At 33.7% G+C, this 20,582-nt stretch overlaps 1 protein-coding gene across 2 annotated transcripts in view; it reads left to right on the forward strand.

Annotated features, from left to right (window-relative positions):
• Nucleotides 1-20,582, forward strand: part of LOC111155433 (MYB proto-oncogene like 1) — a 38,492-nt gene that overhangs the window by 2,610 nt on the left and 15,300 nt on the right. For both annotated transcript variants that reach the window (XM_022515587.1, XM_022515588.1), the window contains exons 2-8: nt 7,564-7,669; nt 7,985-8,056; nt 10,593-10,685; nt 12,028-12,248; nt 16,727-16,901; nt 19,068-19,139; nt 19,850-19,954. In XM_022515587.1, coding sequence (XP_022371295.1) covers nt 7,564-7,669; nt 7,985-8,056; nt 10,593-10,685; nt 12,028-12,248; nt 16,727-16,901; nt 19,068-19,139; nt 19,850-19,954 — 844 coding nt within the window. The remainder of the gene's footprint in view (nt 1-7,563; nt 7,670-7,984; nt 8,057-10,592; nt 10,686-12,027; nt 12,249-16,726; nt 16,902-19,067; nt 19,140-19,849; nt 19,955-20,582) is intronic.

Genomic DNA, 20,582 nt, shown 5'->3' on the forward strand with positions numbered 1-20,582 from the left:
GAGGATGTTGGCTCTTTTGATTTTTAAGATAGCTGTAGTATCTCTGACCTAGATTTACATAAAGGAAAAGGCTCATTTAGTGTTGTGACTTTAAATAGTTTAAGATCTCACTGGGGGTTTTAATGATATAATTTACAGGTAGTATCAAAATTGGTATATGTTATTAACGTGTATTTGATCTTTAAGCATATTTATGTATTGAGTAATTAATTTTAGTTTTTAAAAGCTAGATCTGCCCTTAAAAATAAACTTTGAAAAATGTCATTTAGAAACTAGAAGACCTGTTTTAAGTTGTAACAGATTCAGGTATTTACACTTGGTAACTGGTGACTGCACTAAATTGGAAAGCTAAAAGCCAGCTTTTTCATTGGAAAATGTTTTTCAGTGGGTTATATGTGTGTATGGGAAGCAATTTTACTATGTTTCCAGCAAAATGAGCGTTACGGGTGAAAGAATACTGAAAATGAGAACTGATTTTTTAAATCAGCTTTGTCATTAACTAGCAACATTGTTTTGGAAAAGCAAGTAAATTCTATATCCCAGTTTTTAAGTCTGTTAATCTAGGCATTTGGATTTTAGAATCTGTAAATTAATGTCTAGATTTAATATCTATTTCCCGTTTTGAACCTTTTTGTAATCATCTTTGCTCATTTAAATATATATATACAAATGGAATGAAATAGAAAAATTCAGTGATCGTTTTTGTTTATGAGTAGGTAGGTAGAATTCCTTAAGTATTTATTTCAGTATTGCTATTCATACTGGTCAAATGAAGTCAAATTTGTCTTACTATAATTTTGCTAGTTTGCAGTCCAGGTTTGGAAATAAAATATTCATGTATGCAGTACATAATATTAACCACCGGGTGGCCTGATTTCACTTTTTTAAATCAACCTGGTAAATTTTCATACCTTGATTTCGAATGGACTTAAAAAAAAATAGAATTGCCCTATCAAAACAGGTAAAATTAAAGATGTAATTTTGGATTTTGATAAAAATTTCAGATTTGATGTAGTTTCTGAGTTAAAATATGATCAAGTTAAAATGATTATTAGAGCAGATTTGATAGAACTATTGATATGTCTTTAATTTTGAACCAGTGATTCTTTTCAAATAAAAGTAAATTAAAAAAAATTCTCAAATTTTTCCTTTCAGTACCCCATTTTACTCTTTTTACATGGAATCATTAGTATCCTTTAAAATTGAATTTCTTAAATGTTTTATCTTAATATAGTCAAGTATGAATTATTTGTGTATTATTTCACAGGGTAAATTATGACTGTAATATCCTATTAGCTTTCACCCAGTGTAAAGTTTCTCTTAACCATTTTCCTGGCCTAATGAGTCATAGTATTTATGTGTGTGTGTGTGTGTGTGTGTGTGTGTGTGTGTGCGCGCGCGCGTGCGCGCGCTTGCTTCATTTTGCTGTTTCATAATCACCCTAATCACTTTGTTCATTCATAACCTTTAAAAAAAAACCTTTTCATTTGAATGTAGTGCTTAGTTTATATATTATACAGTTATATAATAAATATTTTCTTTGACTTAACTAAAACTGGCAGAGTAATTCTAGTAACCAAGTCCTGAATGAAGATTCAGAAACCAAATTCCTTTCTATTTTTGCTTTGTGACTAGCGAAATAATTTCACCTAACTATGCTGTCTTCTAGATCAGTCATCCTAGATTAAAAATCACTTATTTATTTAGTAAGGAGTTGATTTTAGTTATTATATATTATCATCACTGATTGCTACAATATAAAAATGCTAAAAGATGATATGAAAAAGCAGAAAAAAAGGGCAGATTTGTTTTGATGGTATCTAACCATTATTAAGCAGTGGTGAAAGTGGAATATTGGTGAGCTTACCTGTGGAGTTTTATCCCTTCTCTTTTTTCTTGGCAAATTGTTCACATTCTCAGGCATCTTTCTGTTGCTAAGGATACTGATAATTTTCTAGGATCTTATTCTGTCACACGTATTTCAAAGTTACATCATTCTTTCAACAATTACTTAACCAATATAGAAATAACTTATCCTAAAACTAAGAAGTAGCTAGGTGGATAGACTCCAGGAAAGTCCCAGTGGTAGATGATTCTAAGAATTCTACCTTAATCCTCCCTCATACTCACCCACTCAAAAAACCCAGCTTCCTGAACATTGACTGGGCTGTATAACTCTCTGAAACTGATGACCATGCTGATGCAAAACAGAGAATGAAACCTCATGTAGAAATAGAAATTTCTCACAAATCAAGTATGAGGTTAAAAAATAAAGCTGAATTTTAAAGTTGAACAAGTTTTCAGGAAAATTGCTCCTTAGAAACTAGTCTTTTGGCCAAAGTGACATCTTTGGACTCATATCCTTAACTTAAAATAATTTCATAAGAATCTACAGTGAATTTTGTACAGATTAGATGTGATGTAGATATTTTTTTGAACACTCAAGATTTATATAGGTAAGTCCCCAAATTAAACATTGTTTTGAACTAGAAATAACCTAATTTTTAAAAAAAGATTTTATTTATTTATTTGACAGAGATAGATCACAAGTAGGCAGAGAGGCAGACAGAGAGAGGGAAGCAGGCTCCCTGCTGAGCAGAGACCCTGATGCGGGGCTCGATCTCAGGACAGGGATGATGACCTGAGCCGAAGGCAGAGGCTTAACCCACTGAGCCACCCAGGTGCCCCATAATAACCTAATTTTTAAAAGCAGTCTCAACTATGCTGTGAAAGTTGTTGGGATTGAGGGGAGGGAATAAGAAGGGAACTTGTGAAAACCACAACTGAGGGCTGTTTGGGATGGCAGAAAGTGGTAATATTGCTGGGGACTGTTCTAGGAAAAGCTAGGCAATATTAGTAGACACACCAAAGAACCCCTTCTGTACTGAATATTTTGTTTGTTTGTTTCAGCACGTTATGCTTCTTAAAATTCTACCATTTGGAGGTGCATTTGGATTTTGAAAGTCCTTTTTAATAAATGAGAATGTTTTTCTTTCCCCTTCTCCTAGAGGTATTTTCATTTGTTAAAAAAATGTTTTCTCTCATATCCACTTGAGAACAGCTGTATTGAGGGAGGTGGACATTTCATTGGGTTGGAAGAGAGGGTAATATTTTGGAATACAGAGTACTTGGAGGAGGTAATAAAAGAGTAAGGAAGATAATTCACTGATCATTAATTTTACAAATATTATAGGTACTGTGCTTGGTGCTGAAAGATGAATGTATCAGATATGTTCTTTGCATTCCTGAACTTACTATTTGGTTGGGAAGGTTGGCATGTGTGATGAGCATTAAAAGGGAATGATAGATGCCATGAGTACATACAGATTGGACAGGAAGCCTCAATAAGGTGTTTTTTCTGATTTGGTAGCCTTCTTAGAAATTTATTAAGTTGTTGTAGCAACATGGACAGGACTGGAAGAGATTATGCTGAGTGAATACAATGAATACTGTTACACTGAAAAGAAATTAAAAAAAAAAAAGATGTATTAAGTTGGGGCGCCTGTGTGGCTCAGTCAGTTAAACATCTGCCTTTGGGTCAGGTCATGATTCCAGGGTCCTGAGATTGAGCCCCAAGTCAGACTCCCTGCTCAGTGGAAAGCCTGCTGCTCCCTCTTCTTCTTCCTGACACTCTGCTTACTTCTGCTTGCTCGCTGTCAAGGAAATAAATAAAATCTTTAAAAAAAGGAAATGAGAAATTTATTAAGTCATTGGATCATGAACCATCTCCATTTTAACTATTTAATCTTGGCTAATCGGATGGATATTTCTGGTAGCTGAAGATGGCAGCAAATTACAGGTGTTTATTTAAACTTGTGTCTTTATTTCCAGATTAGTTCAACAAAACAAGCATAGGACTGGCAGATTATTGTTTTAGGGAGAGAGCATTGGAATGTTAAAACTGAAGCAGATAGATAGTTTATATAGGTAGGGGAGTTGGGGATCTTTGTGTCTTGCTTGGTTGGATATGAAGAACTTTGGCCCTGGGGGATGCCAGGCTGGCTCAGTTGGTAGAACATGTGACTCTTGATCTCAGGGTCACGAGTTCAACCCCCACATTGTGCATGGAGCCTTCTTAAAAAAAAAAAAAAAAATTTGGTCCTATAGAATTGACAAATCAAAGGAAATCAGAAGTTCCTGTAAAGGATCTATAGAGAGTATTAAATCTAGACCTTCATTTTTCAGTTTTGTAAGACACTATATGTAGATATTGGGAACTATCCACATGTTCTAAATATATTACATTAGAGGTTAATCATCAAACTTGAGCAGTTTGAAATCAGAGCATATTTTTAGAAAAGAGTTGGATATAATAAAGCAGAAATAATCTTGAATGTTGGACAGTCAGCCTATGCACATAATACTAATATTGAGCTACCTCTTTGTGCTATGTGCTATATGAGGTGTTTTATATGTTTTTTCATTTAATTTTATCCTTAAAGATGCACTATAAGGTAGGTAGTATTAATATATTATCCTTATTTCACAAACAGGTAAACTAAAGCCCTAAGAGGTTGATATGTACAGGGATGCAAAATAAGTAAAGTTATAACTAAATCTTGTTCTGATTTCAAAATGTACTTCAGGTTTATCTTTGGTATCTTCCAGCTTCTTGGTATCCTCTTCCCTATTTCTCTAGTACGTGGCAGTATACTGGTTAAATAGTGCATTTTGGAGTTCAGTCATGATACATTTGGTATAACTGTGGGCAAGAAGTTACTTTTCTAAGTCAAAGTCTTCCTTTTCTATAAAGTGGGAATAGTAATATTTCCCTCTTGGGGTTGTTGTGGGGTTTTAAGACAGAAATTTCAGAGACTACCTAATGTCTGGTACTTAGAAAGTTTAAATAAATTAGCTCTTATTATTTTCAGATGCTCATGACTGTCTTCAATCTAACTATTCAAAATCCTCTATTCCAGCTTATCATAAAGATCTGCCCTCTTTTTTGGGGTTTCATGTTCTCATGGCTTTAACTGTTTTCTGTATGCTGGTGATTGCCAAAACTGTGTGTCTATCCGAGGCCTCTTACCTGAGCAGAAGATCCATGTGCCCATTTGCCTTCCTAGATCTGCTCTGCCCAACAGAATAGCCATTCCCCCTCATAGCACATGCTGCTATTGAGCTATTGAAATGTGGTTAGTCTGAATTACAATGTACTCTAACTATAAAATACACACTAGATTTTTTGAGACTTTAGTGAGTAAAAAAAGAAATGTAAACTAGTTCATGATTATGTTGAGTATGTGTTGAAGTGGTAATTTTTTAATATATTGGGTTAAATAATTAACATTATTTTGACCTGTTTCTATTTTTAAAATGTGGCTACCAGGAAATTAGATATGTGACTGTGTTATATTTCTTTTTTAAAATTTTTTAAATTTTTAATTAACATATAATATTATTTGCTTCAGGGGTACAGGTCTGTGAATTGTCAGTCGTGCACAATTCACAGTACTTTCAATAGCACATACCCTCCCCAATGTCCATATCTGTTATATTTCTATTGGACAGTGCTGTTGAAGATGTATTCACTTGTATATTCCTCAAGTGCCTTGAAATCAGCTAGTCCAAAACTGCCTACCCTTCCCATTCTCTTCTCCCTTTCAAAGTTCTGTTTTTCCTTCTATTCTTTTTTTTTTTTAAGTTTTATTTATTTATTTGACAGAAAGAAAGAGAGCACAGCAGGGGGAGCAGCAAAAAGAGGGAGAGGGAGAAGCAGGCTCCCTGCTGAGTAAGGAGCCCGATGCAGGGCTGATCCCAGGATCCTGGAATCATGACCTGAGCCAAAGGCAGATGCTTAACTGACTGAGCCACCCAGGCACCCCTTCCTTCTATTCTTTGTCTCAGGGGATAGCTCTGTTTATGCTCACAAAATCAGAAGTTTTGGAGGTATCCTTACTCCTTGCAAAATCCTCTTGTTTCCACCTTTCTTTCTTTCTTTTTTTTTTTAACGTCCTAATTTTATTTTACTTTTTTCAGTGTTCCAAGATTCATTGTTTATGCACCATACCCAGTGCTCCATGCAATACGTGCCCTCCTTAATACCCACCACCAGGGTCACCCATCCTCCCACCCCCTCCTTTCTAGAACCCTCAGTTTGTTTCTCGGAGTCCACAGTCTCTCATGGTTCGTCTCCCCCTCTGATTTCTCCCAACTCACTTCTCCTCTCCAACTCCCAGTGTCCTCCATGTTATTCCTTATGCTCCACAGGTAAGTGAAACCATATGATAATTGACTTTCTCTGCTTGACTTACTTCACTCAGTATAATCTCCTCCATGTTGATACAAAGGTTGGGTATTCATCCTGTCTGATGGCTGTAATATACCATTGTATATATGGACCACATCTTTTTTTTTTTTTTTTAAAGATTTTATTTATTTATTTGACAGAGAGATCACAAGTAGGCAGAGAGGCAGGCAGAGTTTGAGAGAGGAGGAAGCAGGCTCCCTGCTGAGCAGAGAGCACCATGCGGGGCTCGATCCCAGAACCCTGGGATCATGATCTGAGCCGAAGGCAGAGGCTTTAACCCACTGAGCCACCCAGGCGCCCCTGGACCACATCTTCTTTATCCATTCATCTGTAGAAGGGCATCTCAGCTCTTTCCACAGTTTGGCGATTGTGGACATTGCTGCTACGAACATGGGGTACCTATGGCCCTTCTTTTCACTATATCTGTATCTTTGGGGTAAATACCCAGTAGTGCAATTGCAGGGTCATAAGGTAGCTCAATTTTAATTTTTTGAGGAATCTCCACACTGTTTTCCAAAGTTGCTGCTCCAACTTGAATTCCCACCAACAATGTTAGAGGATTCCCCTTTCTCCACATCCTCTCCAATACTTGTTGTTTCTTGTCCTGTTGATTTTTGCCATTCTAACTGGTGTAAGGTGGAATCTCAATGTGGTTTTGATTTGAATTTCCCTGATGGCTAGTGATGATGAACATTTTTTCATGTGTCTATTAGCCATTTGTATGTTTTCTTTGAAGAAGTGTCTGTTCATTTCTTCTGCGTATTTTTTGACATAATTATCTGTTTTTTGGGCATGGAGTTTGAGGAGTTCTTTATAGATCATTTCTTCCATTGTTTGTTTTAACTAGATGTGATTTTGTTTTGTATTTTACCCTTAACATTGTCAGGCTCTAATAATTTCTTACTTGGGTTATTGTAAAAGATTAGTAATTGGTCTTCCTTCCTCCATTTCTCCACATTCCTGCCAGTGATTTTTCTGAAACATGAGATATTTGTCTTTCTCTTACTTGAAGTCCTTTAACTCTTTAGGATAAAGGTCAAATAAAGAATAAAAGCCAAACTCTTTAGCATACATAGAGGTTATCAATTGACCCCTGGTGGCTTATCATTTCTCTGGTGTCAGTAAGAACTATAGCTATTACCAATTGAATGACTCTTAATTTTTTATATTTTCAATAATCTAATTTGATGTATGTCTGTCAGTCTGAGTGGCTGCTTCAGTCATACCTGTATACACAGTTTCAAAGATTGAATTCACAAGTTTACGTTTAATTCTTGATTTCACAATTGTGGCTTTTAATTTATATTTTTTAGCGAGGATGAGGATGATGACCTTCAGTATGCTGATCATGATTATGAAGTACCACAACAAAAAGGATTGAAGAAACTCTGGAACAGAGTAAAATGGACAAGAGATGAGGTAATTATGTGATAACGCTTACTAATTTCATACTTGTATTTACTTGTTAATAATAATATTTAATAAAGATAGAAACATACTGAAAAGCAAAACATGAGAAAAGTTATTCATCAACAAATGTGCACCTATTTTTCTTCCACCAGGGGTGTGAATAGCAGTTTGATGTTGAGACTGACAGAAAGAGTAGAGTAAATGGGAAAGCTTGTATTATAGTGGCTTGTCCTTCTACAGATGGCTGTCAGATATGACATGAAAGAATTAGAGAGTTATTGGTGGGGGAAGAAAGCTTTCTAATTTTCATTCCTGTTTTAATAGGATGATAAGTTAAAGAAGTTGGTTGAACAACATGGAACTGATGATTGGACTCTAATTGCTAGTCATCTTCAAGTAAGTCAACTATTATATTTATAACATGGATGATATAGGTCATTGGATTAAATTTGCTCTTTTTCAGAAATGTGTCTTTATTATTTTAGACTTAGGTTTCCTTGCTAAAAACATCTCTGTTGTTCTGATCTTCCTATAGTGTGGCCAAAGATCAGAAAATCTGATTTTCTAATAATTAGTTTATATAGGGGCCTAAAAAGATTACTAATCTAAAATGAAAATGATGCTAAGTTTGGTTAGGGCTTTATAAATATTTGTTGATAAACGTTAAAACATTTAAAAGAAGTTAAATACATTGAAATCTTTTGGCAGCTGATCAATAAAATCAGAAAAAGATCTTTTGAAAAGTTTGTTATCTAATGTTTGCATTTTAAGGTGTTATTGATTTTTAAAAGAATTATACTTAATTGTTCATCATACTATTCACATACTATTCATTAGTATGTAATTTTATAATTTACAAAGTGTTTTCACATACATTCCTTTTGTTCCTTACTACATTAAAGGCAAAATATTCATATTTGAATTTCTGTTTTGACTACCGTGGGTTTCAGAAACCAGGTCACCCATGTTCTTTCTAAATTCTTATGATGCTTTTCAACATAACTTGAAAATTGAGAACAGATAATGAAAAGAGCATAATTCTTGTTGTCAGTCTAAACTATATTTAAGTGTCAGCTCCATTAGCTGTTTGGTCTTAGAAAAATTATTTAACCTCTTTGATTTTCAGCTTCTTTATCTATAATATGGAAATAATAGTACTGTTTTTGTAGTATTGTTGTGAGAATTAGAAATAACATATATAGGATTTTGGCACATTCCCTGCCATTTAGCAGGTGTTCAGTAAATGCAAACTAAATTAGAAGTTATTTGTATTAGTTTTATTAGTTTATCTTCAGTGATATAGCAGCAAATGAAGGAAACAGAGAAATGCTACAGGACATGCAGAAACTGCCTGATTATTTTGAAGAAAATGATAGCCTTAAAGTGGATCAGCATTGATGTTTAGAAGCCATAAATGAAGAAAAACAGCTTAAATAAACATAATTTGAGATCCACTAGGCACAGAGACAGCCACTGGTAATCAACATTATCCAGAATCCTGTATATGAACTAGTATTTTTGTAAACTCTGAATCAGTCATGAAGTTAAATGTTTTGTTATTATTATTATTATTATATGTAAGAGTTACTAGGTCATGAATTGACTACTTCATTTGTTAATGATTTTTGGAATTTGGAATGTTTCCACATAAGGCTTTTTCATCCTGGTAAATTCATTTTCCTTTTAAGCCTCAACATTTAAATAATTGAACTGATATGTTACATAATCTTTCATATAGCTATATTGTTTTTTCTTGAAAACTTGGAGGTCATCTTTTATAAAAATCCTTAAAATACCATGCAGTGGCCTAGTAATGCCTTTAGGGGTTTTTAAATTGTAAAAAGTTAGGTTTAAGTACTGCTGTACTGTATCAATTCAGATTGCTATGCTCTTTGAGTTCATAAGGTCTGCTTTGTATAGTTTTCTGTCTACTCTCTTTTATTCCTCAATATTGGATACATTTCTTTATGGTAACATCTGTGTTAAATAACTTTGCATTTTGCTATGTTATAAGGCACACTGTAGAGATACATACTTATAAATTAAAATAATATATATAGTCTAAGCTCTGCCAAAGGCTCTAATTTAAAAATGAATCAAGACACAGGCATGTAAGATAAATATTACAATTTAAGCTTTTTTTTTTTTTTTTTTTAATTTGAGAGTGAGAGCATGTATGAGTTTGGGGAGGGTCAAAGGGAGAGGGAGAAGCAGACTGCTTGCTAAGCAGGTAGCCCTAGGACAGGGGCCGCTTCCAGGACTCTGAGATCATGACCTGAGCTGAAGACAGACGCTTAACTGACTAATCCACCCAGGTGCCCTGAGAAATACTATAGTTCAAATAATTTTTTTTTTTTAAGATTTTATTTCTTTATTTGAGAGAGAGCACAGAGGGAGAGTGCACCCAGGTAATGACACTCGGCCAAATGTACCACAGGGACATGAGGGCCTGGGAGGGGTCTGTAGTGAGTGAGTCCAGAATAAGAGGCCAGCAGAGGGGTGAAGGGGGAAGGAGCTCCAGAGGGATTCCAAAATCCACTTCTGACATGTTTGCTCTTGGCCAACCTACTTGAATCCACCTTCTGACCTAACCCAACATTTCTTTTCTTTTTTTTTTTTTTTTTAATAAAGATTTTATTTATTTATTTGAAAGAGAGTGAGAGGGACAGCAAGCAGGGGAACAGGCAAAGGGAAAGGGAGAAGCAGAAGCAGGCTCCCCACTGAGCAGGGAGCCCAATGTGGGTCTTGATGCCAGGATGCTGGGATCATGACCTGAACCAAAGGCAGATGTTTAACTGACTGAGTCACCCAGGGACCCCCAGTTTACAGAATATTATTGAATACATTATTCTTGAAGACTTTCTTCTTGAATTTAGGCTGACTTGCTTTCTGGAAGACAGTTGTTCAATAACAAAATCATCAATTCTTTCAGAATCGTTCAGATTTTCAGTGCCAGCATCGATGGCAGAAAGTTTTAAATCCAGAATTGATAAAGGGTCCCTGGACTAAAGAAGAAGATCAGAGGGTAATGTGTTCATATTCTTTATTCTGACTGTGTAGGTGGACTGGCTTTTTTTTTCTTCCTAATACATTGTTTTGTCACAAAGAATATGTTTAAGTCACGTTGATTTTGTTCTTTGGGTGCTGCTTGTAGAAGAATTGAAAGTTGAGTGTCTTGAAATATAGTTTTTCTGAATCACGTCAAAGCAAGTATAATATATATAGCTTTTTCTTTCTAAGAGTTTGGTTTACAGAAGGAAAAATGCCGTCAGCTTACTCTTATTTAGAGCTTAAGTTAGCAACATTTAGGGTGTAGCTTCTTGTTGAAAATAGAGTCAACATTTTCGAAACAATTTTTTATTTTTATTTTATCTGATAACATGATATGTAAGAAAGTCATTCTTAACTATCCCTCTTGACCTATAATGAGCCCCCAAATAAGAGAGAGAGCAGAGCATCGTGTTTCTAAAGAGTTGGATGACTTAAAAAACTAAGGTAATTCCTTGTCTTATAAAAGTCTGAGAAGAATAGGGATGTTGCTGCCCTCCTCTAGGAATTGACCTTTAGTTCATGTTCTTTATTGCAGAAACATTAATGTAGTCGGGGAATTAGGGCATGTTTCCTACCCTGCCCCCACAACAACAAAAACAACAACAAAATTCACCAGGCTCAGAACTGATCTGGTTTAATTGATGGCCAGTGATAGGTTTTACAATGTGTGATCTGTATCCTTTTAGTGTGAGAAAGGAAGAAATGAAGATGGTAAATTTCTAGATCCTTCTTTCTTCCAAACTGATTTATTTGGCTTTCAGCTGAAGCTTTTTAAAAAAAAGATACAAAAGTAGAAAATCTATAAGTCTCAGCATCTTTACTGTTGTCTTAAGTTAATTTTCAATGAAAACAATTTAACTTACAACTTGCTTTAATTAGCACCTTATATTTTAGATAAGTTTGTATTTCTGTACTTGGCAAATGATGAATGAGTATTAGAAAACTTGTGGTTTGGATTTAATGCATTAAAAATAGTATTCTTGAGTTACGTTTTAAAATTCTGTCAAGGTAATAATTTTTTTAATTGAGGTATCATTGACATATAACACTATATTAGTTTCAAGTGTACCACATCATGATTTGCTATTTGTATTTATTGCTAAATGATCACAACGATGAGTCTGGTTATCTGTCACCATATATAGCTGCAAAAAATTTTTTCTTGTGATGAGAATTTTTAAGATCTCTTTAGCAGCTTTCAGATGTGCATTACGATATTGTTAACTATAGTCCCCACACTGTACATTACATCCCCACGAGTTATTTATTTTTTAAAAAGATAATGGTTTTTTAAACTTTGTTTTTCTGTTTCTTAGGTTATTGAATTAGTTCAGAAATATGGGCCAAAAAGATGGTCTTTAATTGCAAAACATTTGAAAGGAAGAATAGGCAAGCAGTGTAGAGAAAGATGGCATAATCATCTGAATCCTGAGGTAAAGAAATCTTCCTGGACAGAAGAGGAGGACAGGATCATCTATGAAGCACATAAGCGGTTGGGAAATCGTTGGGCAGAAATTGCCAAACTACTTCCTGGAAGGTGCTTGTATATGTGTATATACATTTCCCTGTACTTAAACTTGATCTTTATTAAGTTACTATTAAATATGTTTACAAGGATCCCCATGACTTTTATTTATAATTGAAATTTAGACAGGGAATCTTTGCACCTATTTGTAATAAATTCTGTGTAAGGGATAGAATTACATTTTTAATATTTTATAGTAGTAATTTGTGCAGTAAAATAATGGGCCTTTAGATTATGTGAACAGTTAATATACTCCCCAGATTGTTTACATATCATTGCCAGTCAGACAGACCTTTTTTGTACAAACCTGGTTGGAACGGAATCTAAATGGAAGAGATTTCTTTCATATTGTATTCTATGCATAAGACCAGAGAATAGCAGATACATTGGCTGAAATAAGCTATGGCAGTTCATTAGAGAAAATTCAATTCTTAATTATGGTATGATTCAAATCATGGGAGTAGTATATATATCCATGTGGCTAAAATACAAAATTTCCCTAAGGGAAGGTGATATGCCCCTGTATACATTGCACTGGTTCAAATGTTTCCTGATTGTCTGTAGTACAGTAGACCAGCAACCTTAGGAAAATCCATACCTCACTCGAAGGTATGCATTTTTTTTTTTATTGTTGTAGTCTCTGTATGGTACTTCATAAAATGCTTTTACCTATATACTTAATTTTCATATAGTAATGAAATATGCAAAGCAAACAATGCTGTCTTTTTTTGTGAGTAAGGAAATTAAAACATCATATTTTTTTACCAAACCAGGCTTAGGAACTTCTGATGTTTTCAGTCTTTTATATATCTTTTTACTGTCCACTGAAGCTAGCCTTAATATAAAGTGCCTTAACACTTTATGTATGTAATTGATTTTCAGTAAATGTTTGTATATTTTATGGAGGATGGAATTTATACTACAAGTAACTGTAGGTTGAAGGTTTCCACTTTATAAAGGCAAGTTTAGTTAAAAAGGGAACCAGTGAACTCTTTCCAACATAGGTATTGTAGTGAAAAAATATTGGGATTCTCTAATTTGTGGTTTGTTTTTCTTGACCATGTTTGTTCCTGGCTTTTAGGCCTTTGCCCTCTCTATGTCTTTATATGGAATGCTCTTTTTTTCTCCCCTTGTATGGCAGGTTCATTCTTGTCATTCAGTCTTAGCTTCACTGTCACCTCACAGAGGCTTTCCTGGACCACCTATCAAATTACCCTAGTTACTCACTTTTCTTATCCTACTTTAATGATCTGCATTGTGCTGATGTTTTTCTTTGCTTTTTTCCAAGTGAAGTGTTTTGGACATGTAATATTATATTATTTTCAGGTGTACAACATGGTAATTTAACATTTATATACATTTTTAAGTGATCACCAAGCTAAATCTAGCTACCGTCACCATACAAAATTGTTATGTATTATTAATTATATTCCCTATGCTGTACATTGTATCCCCATGTCTTATTTGTTTTATAGCTGGAAGTTTGTACTTTTAATCTCCTTCCCCTATTCCCTGCTCTCCGCTCAACCTCTGCCCACCACCCCCGCCCGCCAGCAGCCACCACCTTGTTTATGTATCCATGAGTCTATTTCTGTTCTGTTCTGTTTGTTTTGTTCTTTAGGTTCTACAGATAAGTGAAATTCTATGGTATATATCTTTATCTGACTTTTAACACTTAGCATAGTACCCTCTAGGTCCCTCCATGTTGTGAATGACAAGATTTCATTTTTTATGCCTGAGTAATATTCCATTGCATGCATACACTACATCTTCTTTTTCTGTTCATCTTTCAGTGGCCACTTGGGTTGATTCCATATCTTGGCTGTAAATAATGCTGCAGTGAACAGCATTGTGCAGATATATGGGTGTGCATATATCTTTGTATTAGTGTTTTCGTTTTTTTCAGATAAATTTCCAGAAATGGAATTACTGGATCATGTGGTAGTTTTACTTTTAATTTTTTGTGGAATCTTCATACTGTTTTCCATGGTGGCTGTATCTTTTTGCATTCCCATCAAGAGTTCATGAGGGTTCTTTTTTTTCCACATCCCTGCCAACACTTGTTTTTTCTTGTCATTTTTGATAGTAGCTATTCTGACCTGCATAAGGTGATAGGTCATTGTGTTTTGTTTTGTTTTGTTTTGTTTTGTTTTGTTTTATTTATTTGACAGAGAGATAGAGAGTACAAGTAGACAGAGTGGCACACAGAGGGAGAGGGAGAAGTAGGCTCTCTGCTGAGCAGGGAGCCTGATGTGGGGCTCAATCCCAGGACCCCTGAGATCATGACGTGAGCCAAAGGCAGCCGCTTAACTGACTGAGCCACCCCGGCGCCCTGGGTCATTGTGGTTTTGATTTGCATTTCCCTGATGATTTGTGAGCATCTTTTTTTAAGTCTATTAGCCATTTGTATGCCTTCTTTGGAGAAATATCTGTTCATGTTCTCTCCCCATTTTTAAATTTTTTTTTATATTGAGTTGTATGAGTTCTTTATGTATTTTGGATGTTAACCCCTATTGGTTATAATATTTGCAAATATCTCCTCTCATTCAGTAGGTTGCCTTTTTGTTTTATGGATGGTTTCCTTCACTGTGTAGAAGCTTTTTATTTTTATTTATTTATTTTAAGATTTTATTTATTTACTTGACAGAAAGAGACCACAAGTAGGCGGAGAGGCAGGCAGAGAGAGAGAGAGAGGAGGAAGCAGGCTCCCTGCTGAGCAGAGAGCCCGATGCAGGGCTCAATCCCAGGACCCTGAGATCATGACCTGAGCCGAAGGCAGAGGCTTAACCCACCGAGCCACCCAGGAGCCCCGTGTAGAAGCTTTTTAGTTTGATGTAGTGCTTTTTGTTTCTGTTGCCCTTGTCTGACAGATTCAAGAAAAAACTATTTAGACCAATGTGCAAGAGCTAACTGCCTGTTTACTTTGAGTAGTTTTGTGGTCTCTGGTCTTATATTTAAGTATTTAATCTATTTTGAGTTTATTTTTGTATATTGTTTATGAAAGTTGTCCAGTTTCATCCTTTCATGTGGTCGTCCTGTTTTCCTAGCACCATTTATTGAAAAGGCTGTTTTTTTCCCCATTGTATGGTCTTGCCTCATTTGTTGAAGATTAGTTGACTGTATAAACATGGGTTTGTTTCTGGACTCTATTCTGTTCCTTTGACTTATGTTTCTGTTTTGTGTCATTACCATACTGTTTTGATTACTATCACTTTGTAGTGTTGTTTGAAATCTGGGAGTGAGATACTTCCAGCTTTGTTCTTCTCTCTAAAGATTGCTTTGGTTAGTAGGGGCCTTTTGTGGTTCTGTAACAAATTTTAGGATTATGTATTCTAGCTCTTTGAAAATGCCATTGGTATTTTGGTAGGGATTGCATTGAATCTGTAGATTATTTTTTGTAGTATGCACATTTTAATAATTCTTTCAGTCTATAAGCGTAGTCTATCTTTCCATTTATTTGTGCCATCTTAAGTTTCTTTCATCAGTGTCTTACAGTTTTCAGAGTACAGATCTTTCACTTCCTTGATCAGTTTTTTCCTAGGTATTATATTCTGTTTGATGCAACTGTGACTGGTATTGTTTTCTTAATTTCTTTTTGATAATTTGTTATTAGTGTATTAGAAACACAACAGATTTCTGTGTACTGATTTTGCATCCTGCAACTTTACTGAATTCACTTATTAGTTCTAATTTTTTTTGGTGGATTCTTTACGTGGGTTTTTTTTTTAATATATATATATATATAGTCATGTCATCAGCAAATAGTGACAGTTTTACTTCTTTTCATATTTGGATGCCTTTTCTTTCTTTTTCTTGTTTGGTTGCCGTGGCTAGGACTTCCAAAACTATGTTGAATGAAAGTGGCAAGAATGGGCATACTTGTCTTGTTCCTTATCTTAGAGGCAGAGCTTTCAGCTTTTCACCATAGACTTTGATGTTAGCTGTGCATTTGTCTTGTATGGCTTTTATTATGTTGAGATATGTTTCCTCTGTTGTACCCACTTTGTTGAGAGTTTTTATTATAAACGGATATTGAATTTTATCACGTACTTTTTCTGCATCTATTGAAATGATATGATTTTTATCCTTTATTTTGTTAATATGGTGTTGATTGATTTTGCAGATATTGAAACATCCTTGTATCCTTAGAATAAATCCCAGTTGGTTATGGTATATGATCTTTTTATGTATTGTTGAATTTAGTTTGCACTGATGTTTTTCTTCTTATTTAAATTTTTGTTTTTCTATTCTTCTGTCCTTCCATGCTGCCACACTTTCAAATGTGAGCCTCATGAGAGCAGGGACTTTGTCATCACTGCTTTATCTCCAGTTTAGAACTGTGCCTGCCTGACAGTTTATATTTGAATTGAGAAAGTATCTAGTTTCATTATTTGTAAAAATTTGTTTTAAGCACTTTGTACACTTTATACAGTGTTAAAATTTATGGAATCCTTTTTTTCCTTTTTAAATTATACATTTTCATTTCTTAGGACTGATAATTCTATCAAAAATCATTGGAATTCTACCATGCGAAGAAAAGTGGAACAGGAGGGCTACTTACAAGATGGAATAAAATCAGAACGATCTTCATCGAAACTTCAACACAAACCTTGTGCGACTATGGACCATTTGCAAACCCAGAATCAGTTTTACATACCTGTTCAGGCACATATTTTTAATACCTTTATTATTTAAAAGATTTCTTTAGTTGTTATTTGGGAGGATGTTTGGTTTCTTAATACAACAGATACAGCATATATTAAGGGGAATAGACAATTAAATTTCCAAACTGCAAAAAAATTGCCATAACTAGCTGTTAAACCATTAGTGGAGGTTCATCTCTACTTTTTTGATTGATAAATATTTTGGAAACAGACTCATTAAAATGTTTCCCTTTTTTGGTAATTTTTATATTATCCAGTTAAGAAACTTAGTATTTACATTTCCTAATGCTACCATCCTTTGAATCTTCATTTATGATTCAAAGCTTATGGTCATCTGTGCTTTAACATCCATTGTAGTTTCCATTTAAAAAATATTTTGTGTAATTGTAGTATTGCTTATCTCTAAGAGGTAAGTGTGTATAAAATGGTTTTAAGGAGAAAATAGTCAAAATCCATTCATCATTTTGGGAGGTATGGTAGATAATTAATTGGTTCTTTGATGGCACTCAACTTTGCTTTTCTCCCTAGTAACCAATCAACTAAGTGATGTCAGTCTTTGTTTAGACAGGTTCATTAGAGTAGAGATTTCCCAAGCTCCTGATAGGGGAAGTGCATTTTCTTCTCTGCAAGAAATTAGTTTAGGAGTTTTCATAAGGTTTGTTTTATATTTTTCTGTCTGCCTATCTGTCATACCATTTTTTGTGTTGAACAGTTCTTGGTTTTTATCACATAAAATGTAAAGATTAAGTCAGGACTTAATAATAGTTTCTACCAAAAGATAAAATTTGTCTGAGTGTTAAAAATCTTGTGGTTAGTATGCACAGATTTGATTTGAATTTACCTCATTAAACTGACTTTATTTTTTGGACATAAGTTTAAAAGAATCCTTTTAAAAAAGTAATGACATCTTAGTTTACAAATAGGAAAACATGTGAAGACAGTATAGTTACCTGCTGATACTCAGTACCTGAAGGTTTTTATTGTCTGTTTCTTTACATTTTTCTTTAGAGTCCTAGATTTCAGCAGCATAAACTGAAACATTCTGCTTCTGTCTTAGAAAGGTTATTTAAATTTATTTTTTAACTCATAGAAACATAGTTTTAAAAATTATTTGGGGTCAAGGGAGTGTTTAACAGTCTCAATCAAAATATGTTGGAAAAGAAGGATATTTCTTGTACTTTAAGAATTGTTTATTGTACTTTTATAATTCTTAAAAAATTTGTGCATTCATAATTCAACTCATTTAAGCTACTAAAAAATCATTCTAATTTTGACTTGAAAGAAAAAAATGGTGTGAAATACTGTCACAGATTTAAATGAAAAGATTGAGAAAAATAAGTTTCTAATTCATTGAAAGTTTAGTGATAACATACAAATCAGGTATTGTGAAAGTTAAGTTCTATATTAGTAGTATTTTATGATTCTGCATCAGATAGTGATTTAGGTAGGCATTATGGAAAATAAACAATTTCTTATTATATTAGATTTTTAGGTTTTAAAAAATATCTTCTCATGCTTCTTTCTACCATTGCACACTAAATTTGCATGCAACCAAAATTCTTACTACAGATGCTTTGGAAAAGAAAGAAAATAATTCTTGGTCTGTTGTCAGAGTATTAAAAAGCACAAGTGATTCTGACTGTTTTTCTAAGACAAGTGATAGAAGAATCCTCTGTTTTCATATCTTTTTACACAGAGATTGGCATGGGGTGGTGATAGGAGTAGGAGGTATGAATATTGAAAAACTTTCTTTAGTCACTGTCTTTGTGAGTGCTTCATATGGACCAAGCCCTTCCTCTGAAAGATAAGAACAATTACTTTGTCGTCTTCCAGAAATAGAGCAATCCTTCTAATAGCACATTAAAAAAATAATTTGGTGGATTTTGTAGATAATAGACTGATTTGCTGATAAATATATGCCAAGTACTTCTTGTATTTCATCCAGGAGAAGATAGGTCTTTCCTAAGAGTTACTTTTCATTAATAGATTCTAAGAACAAAGATGTAGTTATTAGAAACTATTATATAAATGAATTTTCAAAGTTAACAGAGATACTTTATGAGTTTTTAATGCTGTTATTTTGTCAGGAGTTTTCATGCTTTACCTTAGATTTTAAAAAATTATATAGTGCTATATGTATGATACTAATATTTTAAATACTTTTTAGATCCCAGGCTATCAGTATGTGTCACCTGAAGGCAATTGTGTAGAACATGTTCAGACTTCTGCGTTTATTCAGGTAACTTTTTATTTATAACCAAAAAAAAAAGGAAACACTTTCCAACATATATTTGAAAGTCTAATAGTCTTATTTCCTCATTCATAAAACTAGGACAAAAACAATACTATCTGTTCTGCTTATTTTGAATATTCTATCGCTAAAGGAGAAAGTTTATAAATGGGTTTGAGAAATATAAATGTACAAATGTTAGGTGGTTGACAACACCAGTAGGGTGGTCCTTTCATTTTTCCAGTGTAAAGCATTCAGGTTGTATTTTTCTTAAATTAGATAAATTGTGCATACATGTGATTTAATAAAACAGACTCCAGACATTAATTTCTAAATTAATATAGATGATACAGTATACTTTTTTTTTCATGCATTTGAATTTCCTAATTCTGGGAGCATCTGGCTAGCTTAGTCGGTAGAGTATGTGGCTCTTGATCTTGGGCTCATGAGTTTGAACCCCATGTTGAGGGTAGAGATTACTTAAAAAAATAATAATAATAAAATAAATTTCCCAAATCTTTTCTGTTAAGTTGAAAATATTTAGATACCAGAGAGATTGTGATATTGAGCATTTGGTATTTAGTTGTATTAACCTTTATTAGAGAAAATAGATTTTATGTTGCATGGAAGATAAAAATTAGAGCAGTAATAATAATAATAATAATAATAAAACAGTTGTTTAAGTAGAATGTCTTTCTCTTTTATTTAACTTATTTTAGCCACCCTTCATTGATGAAGATCCTGATAAGGAAAAAAAAATAAAGGAACTTGAGTTGCTTCTTATGTCAGCTGAGAATGAAGTTAGAAGAAAGCGAGTTTCATCGGTAAGAAATAAGCTTAAGTGTTTAGATTTTGTTAGAATCCTTTATGTGCTTTTATAGTTTTCATTAGCATTGACTTTCATGTACTAATATACTATTCAGTATGACTTCAGATTTTAATGTGGATGAAAAACAGTTTTTCTATTTTGCAGTGTTGAGATTGCCCGATTTTGATATACAACACTTTAAACATATTTTACAGTGTTCTGTATTAAGATGCTTCTTGAGTTGTAAATGTCAAGCAGACTTAAAGTATGATCTTCAATATGTATATATATATTTGTGAAAATGATGGGTGGTTTAGAATAGACTTTGCTTTTATTATGATTTTTGGCTCTTTTTATTTTAGACATTCCTGGTAATGATAGTTTTAATGGAAAAAAATGTTTGAAAAATAAAGAATTTAATAGATGTGTAGAGGTTTATGTGCTTCTAAATTGCTTTTATTCTGCTTTGAGCATTTTTTCCTATTTGCTATATTATGAATACAAATTTGGTAAATTGGAAAAAAAATAACTTAAGAAATTATAGGGAAAGGGCGCATTTAAATTTTATGTTTTTTTTTTTTTAAAGATTTTATTTATTTATTTGACAGAGATCACAGGTAGGCAGAGAGGCAGGCAGAGAGAGA

Source organism: Enhydra lutris, unplaced genomic scaffold, assembly GCF_002288905.1.
Source record: "Enhydra lutris kenyoni isolate GAN:26980312 unplaced genomic scaffold, ASM228890v2 scaffoldscaffold41, whole genome shotgun sequence".
In the NCBI taxonomy this organism is placed as follows: Eukaryota; Metazoa; Chordata; class Mammalia; order Carnivora; family Mustelidae; genus Enhydra; species Enhydra lutris.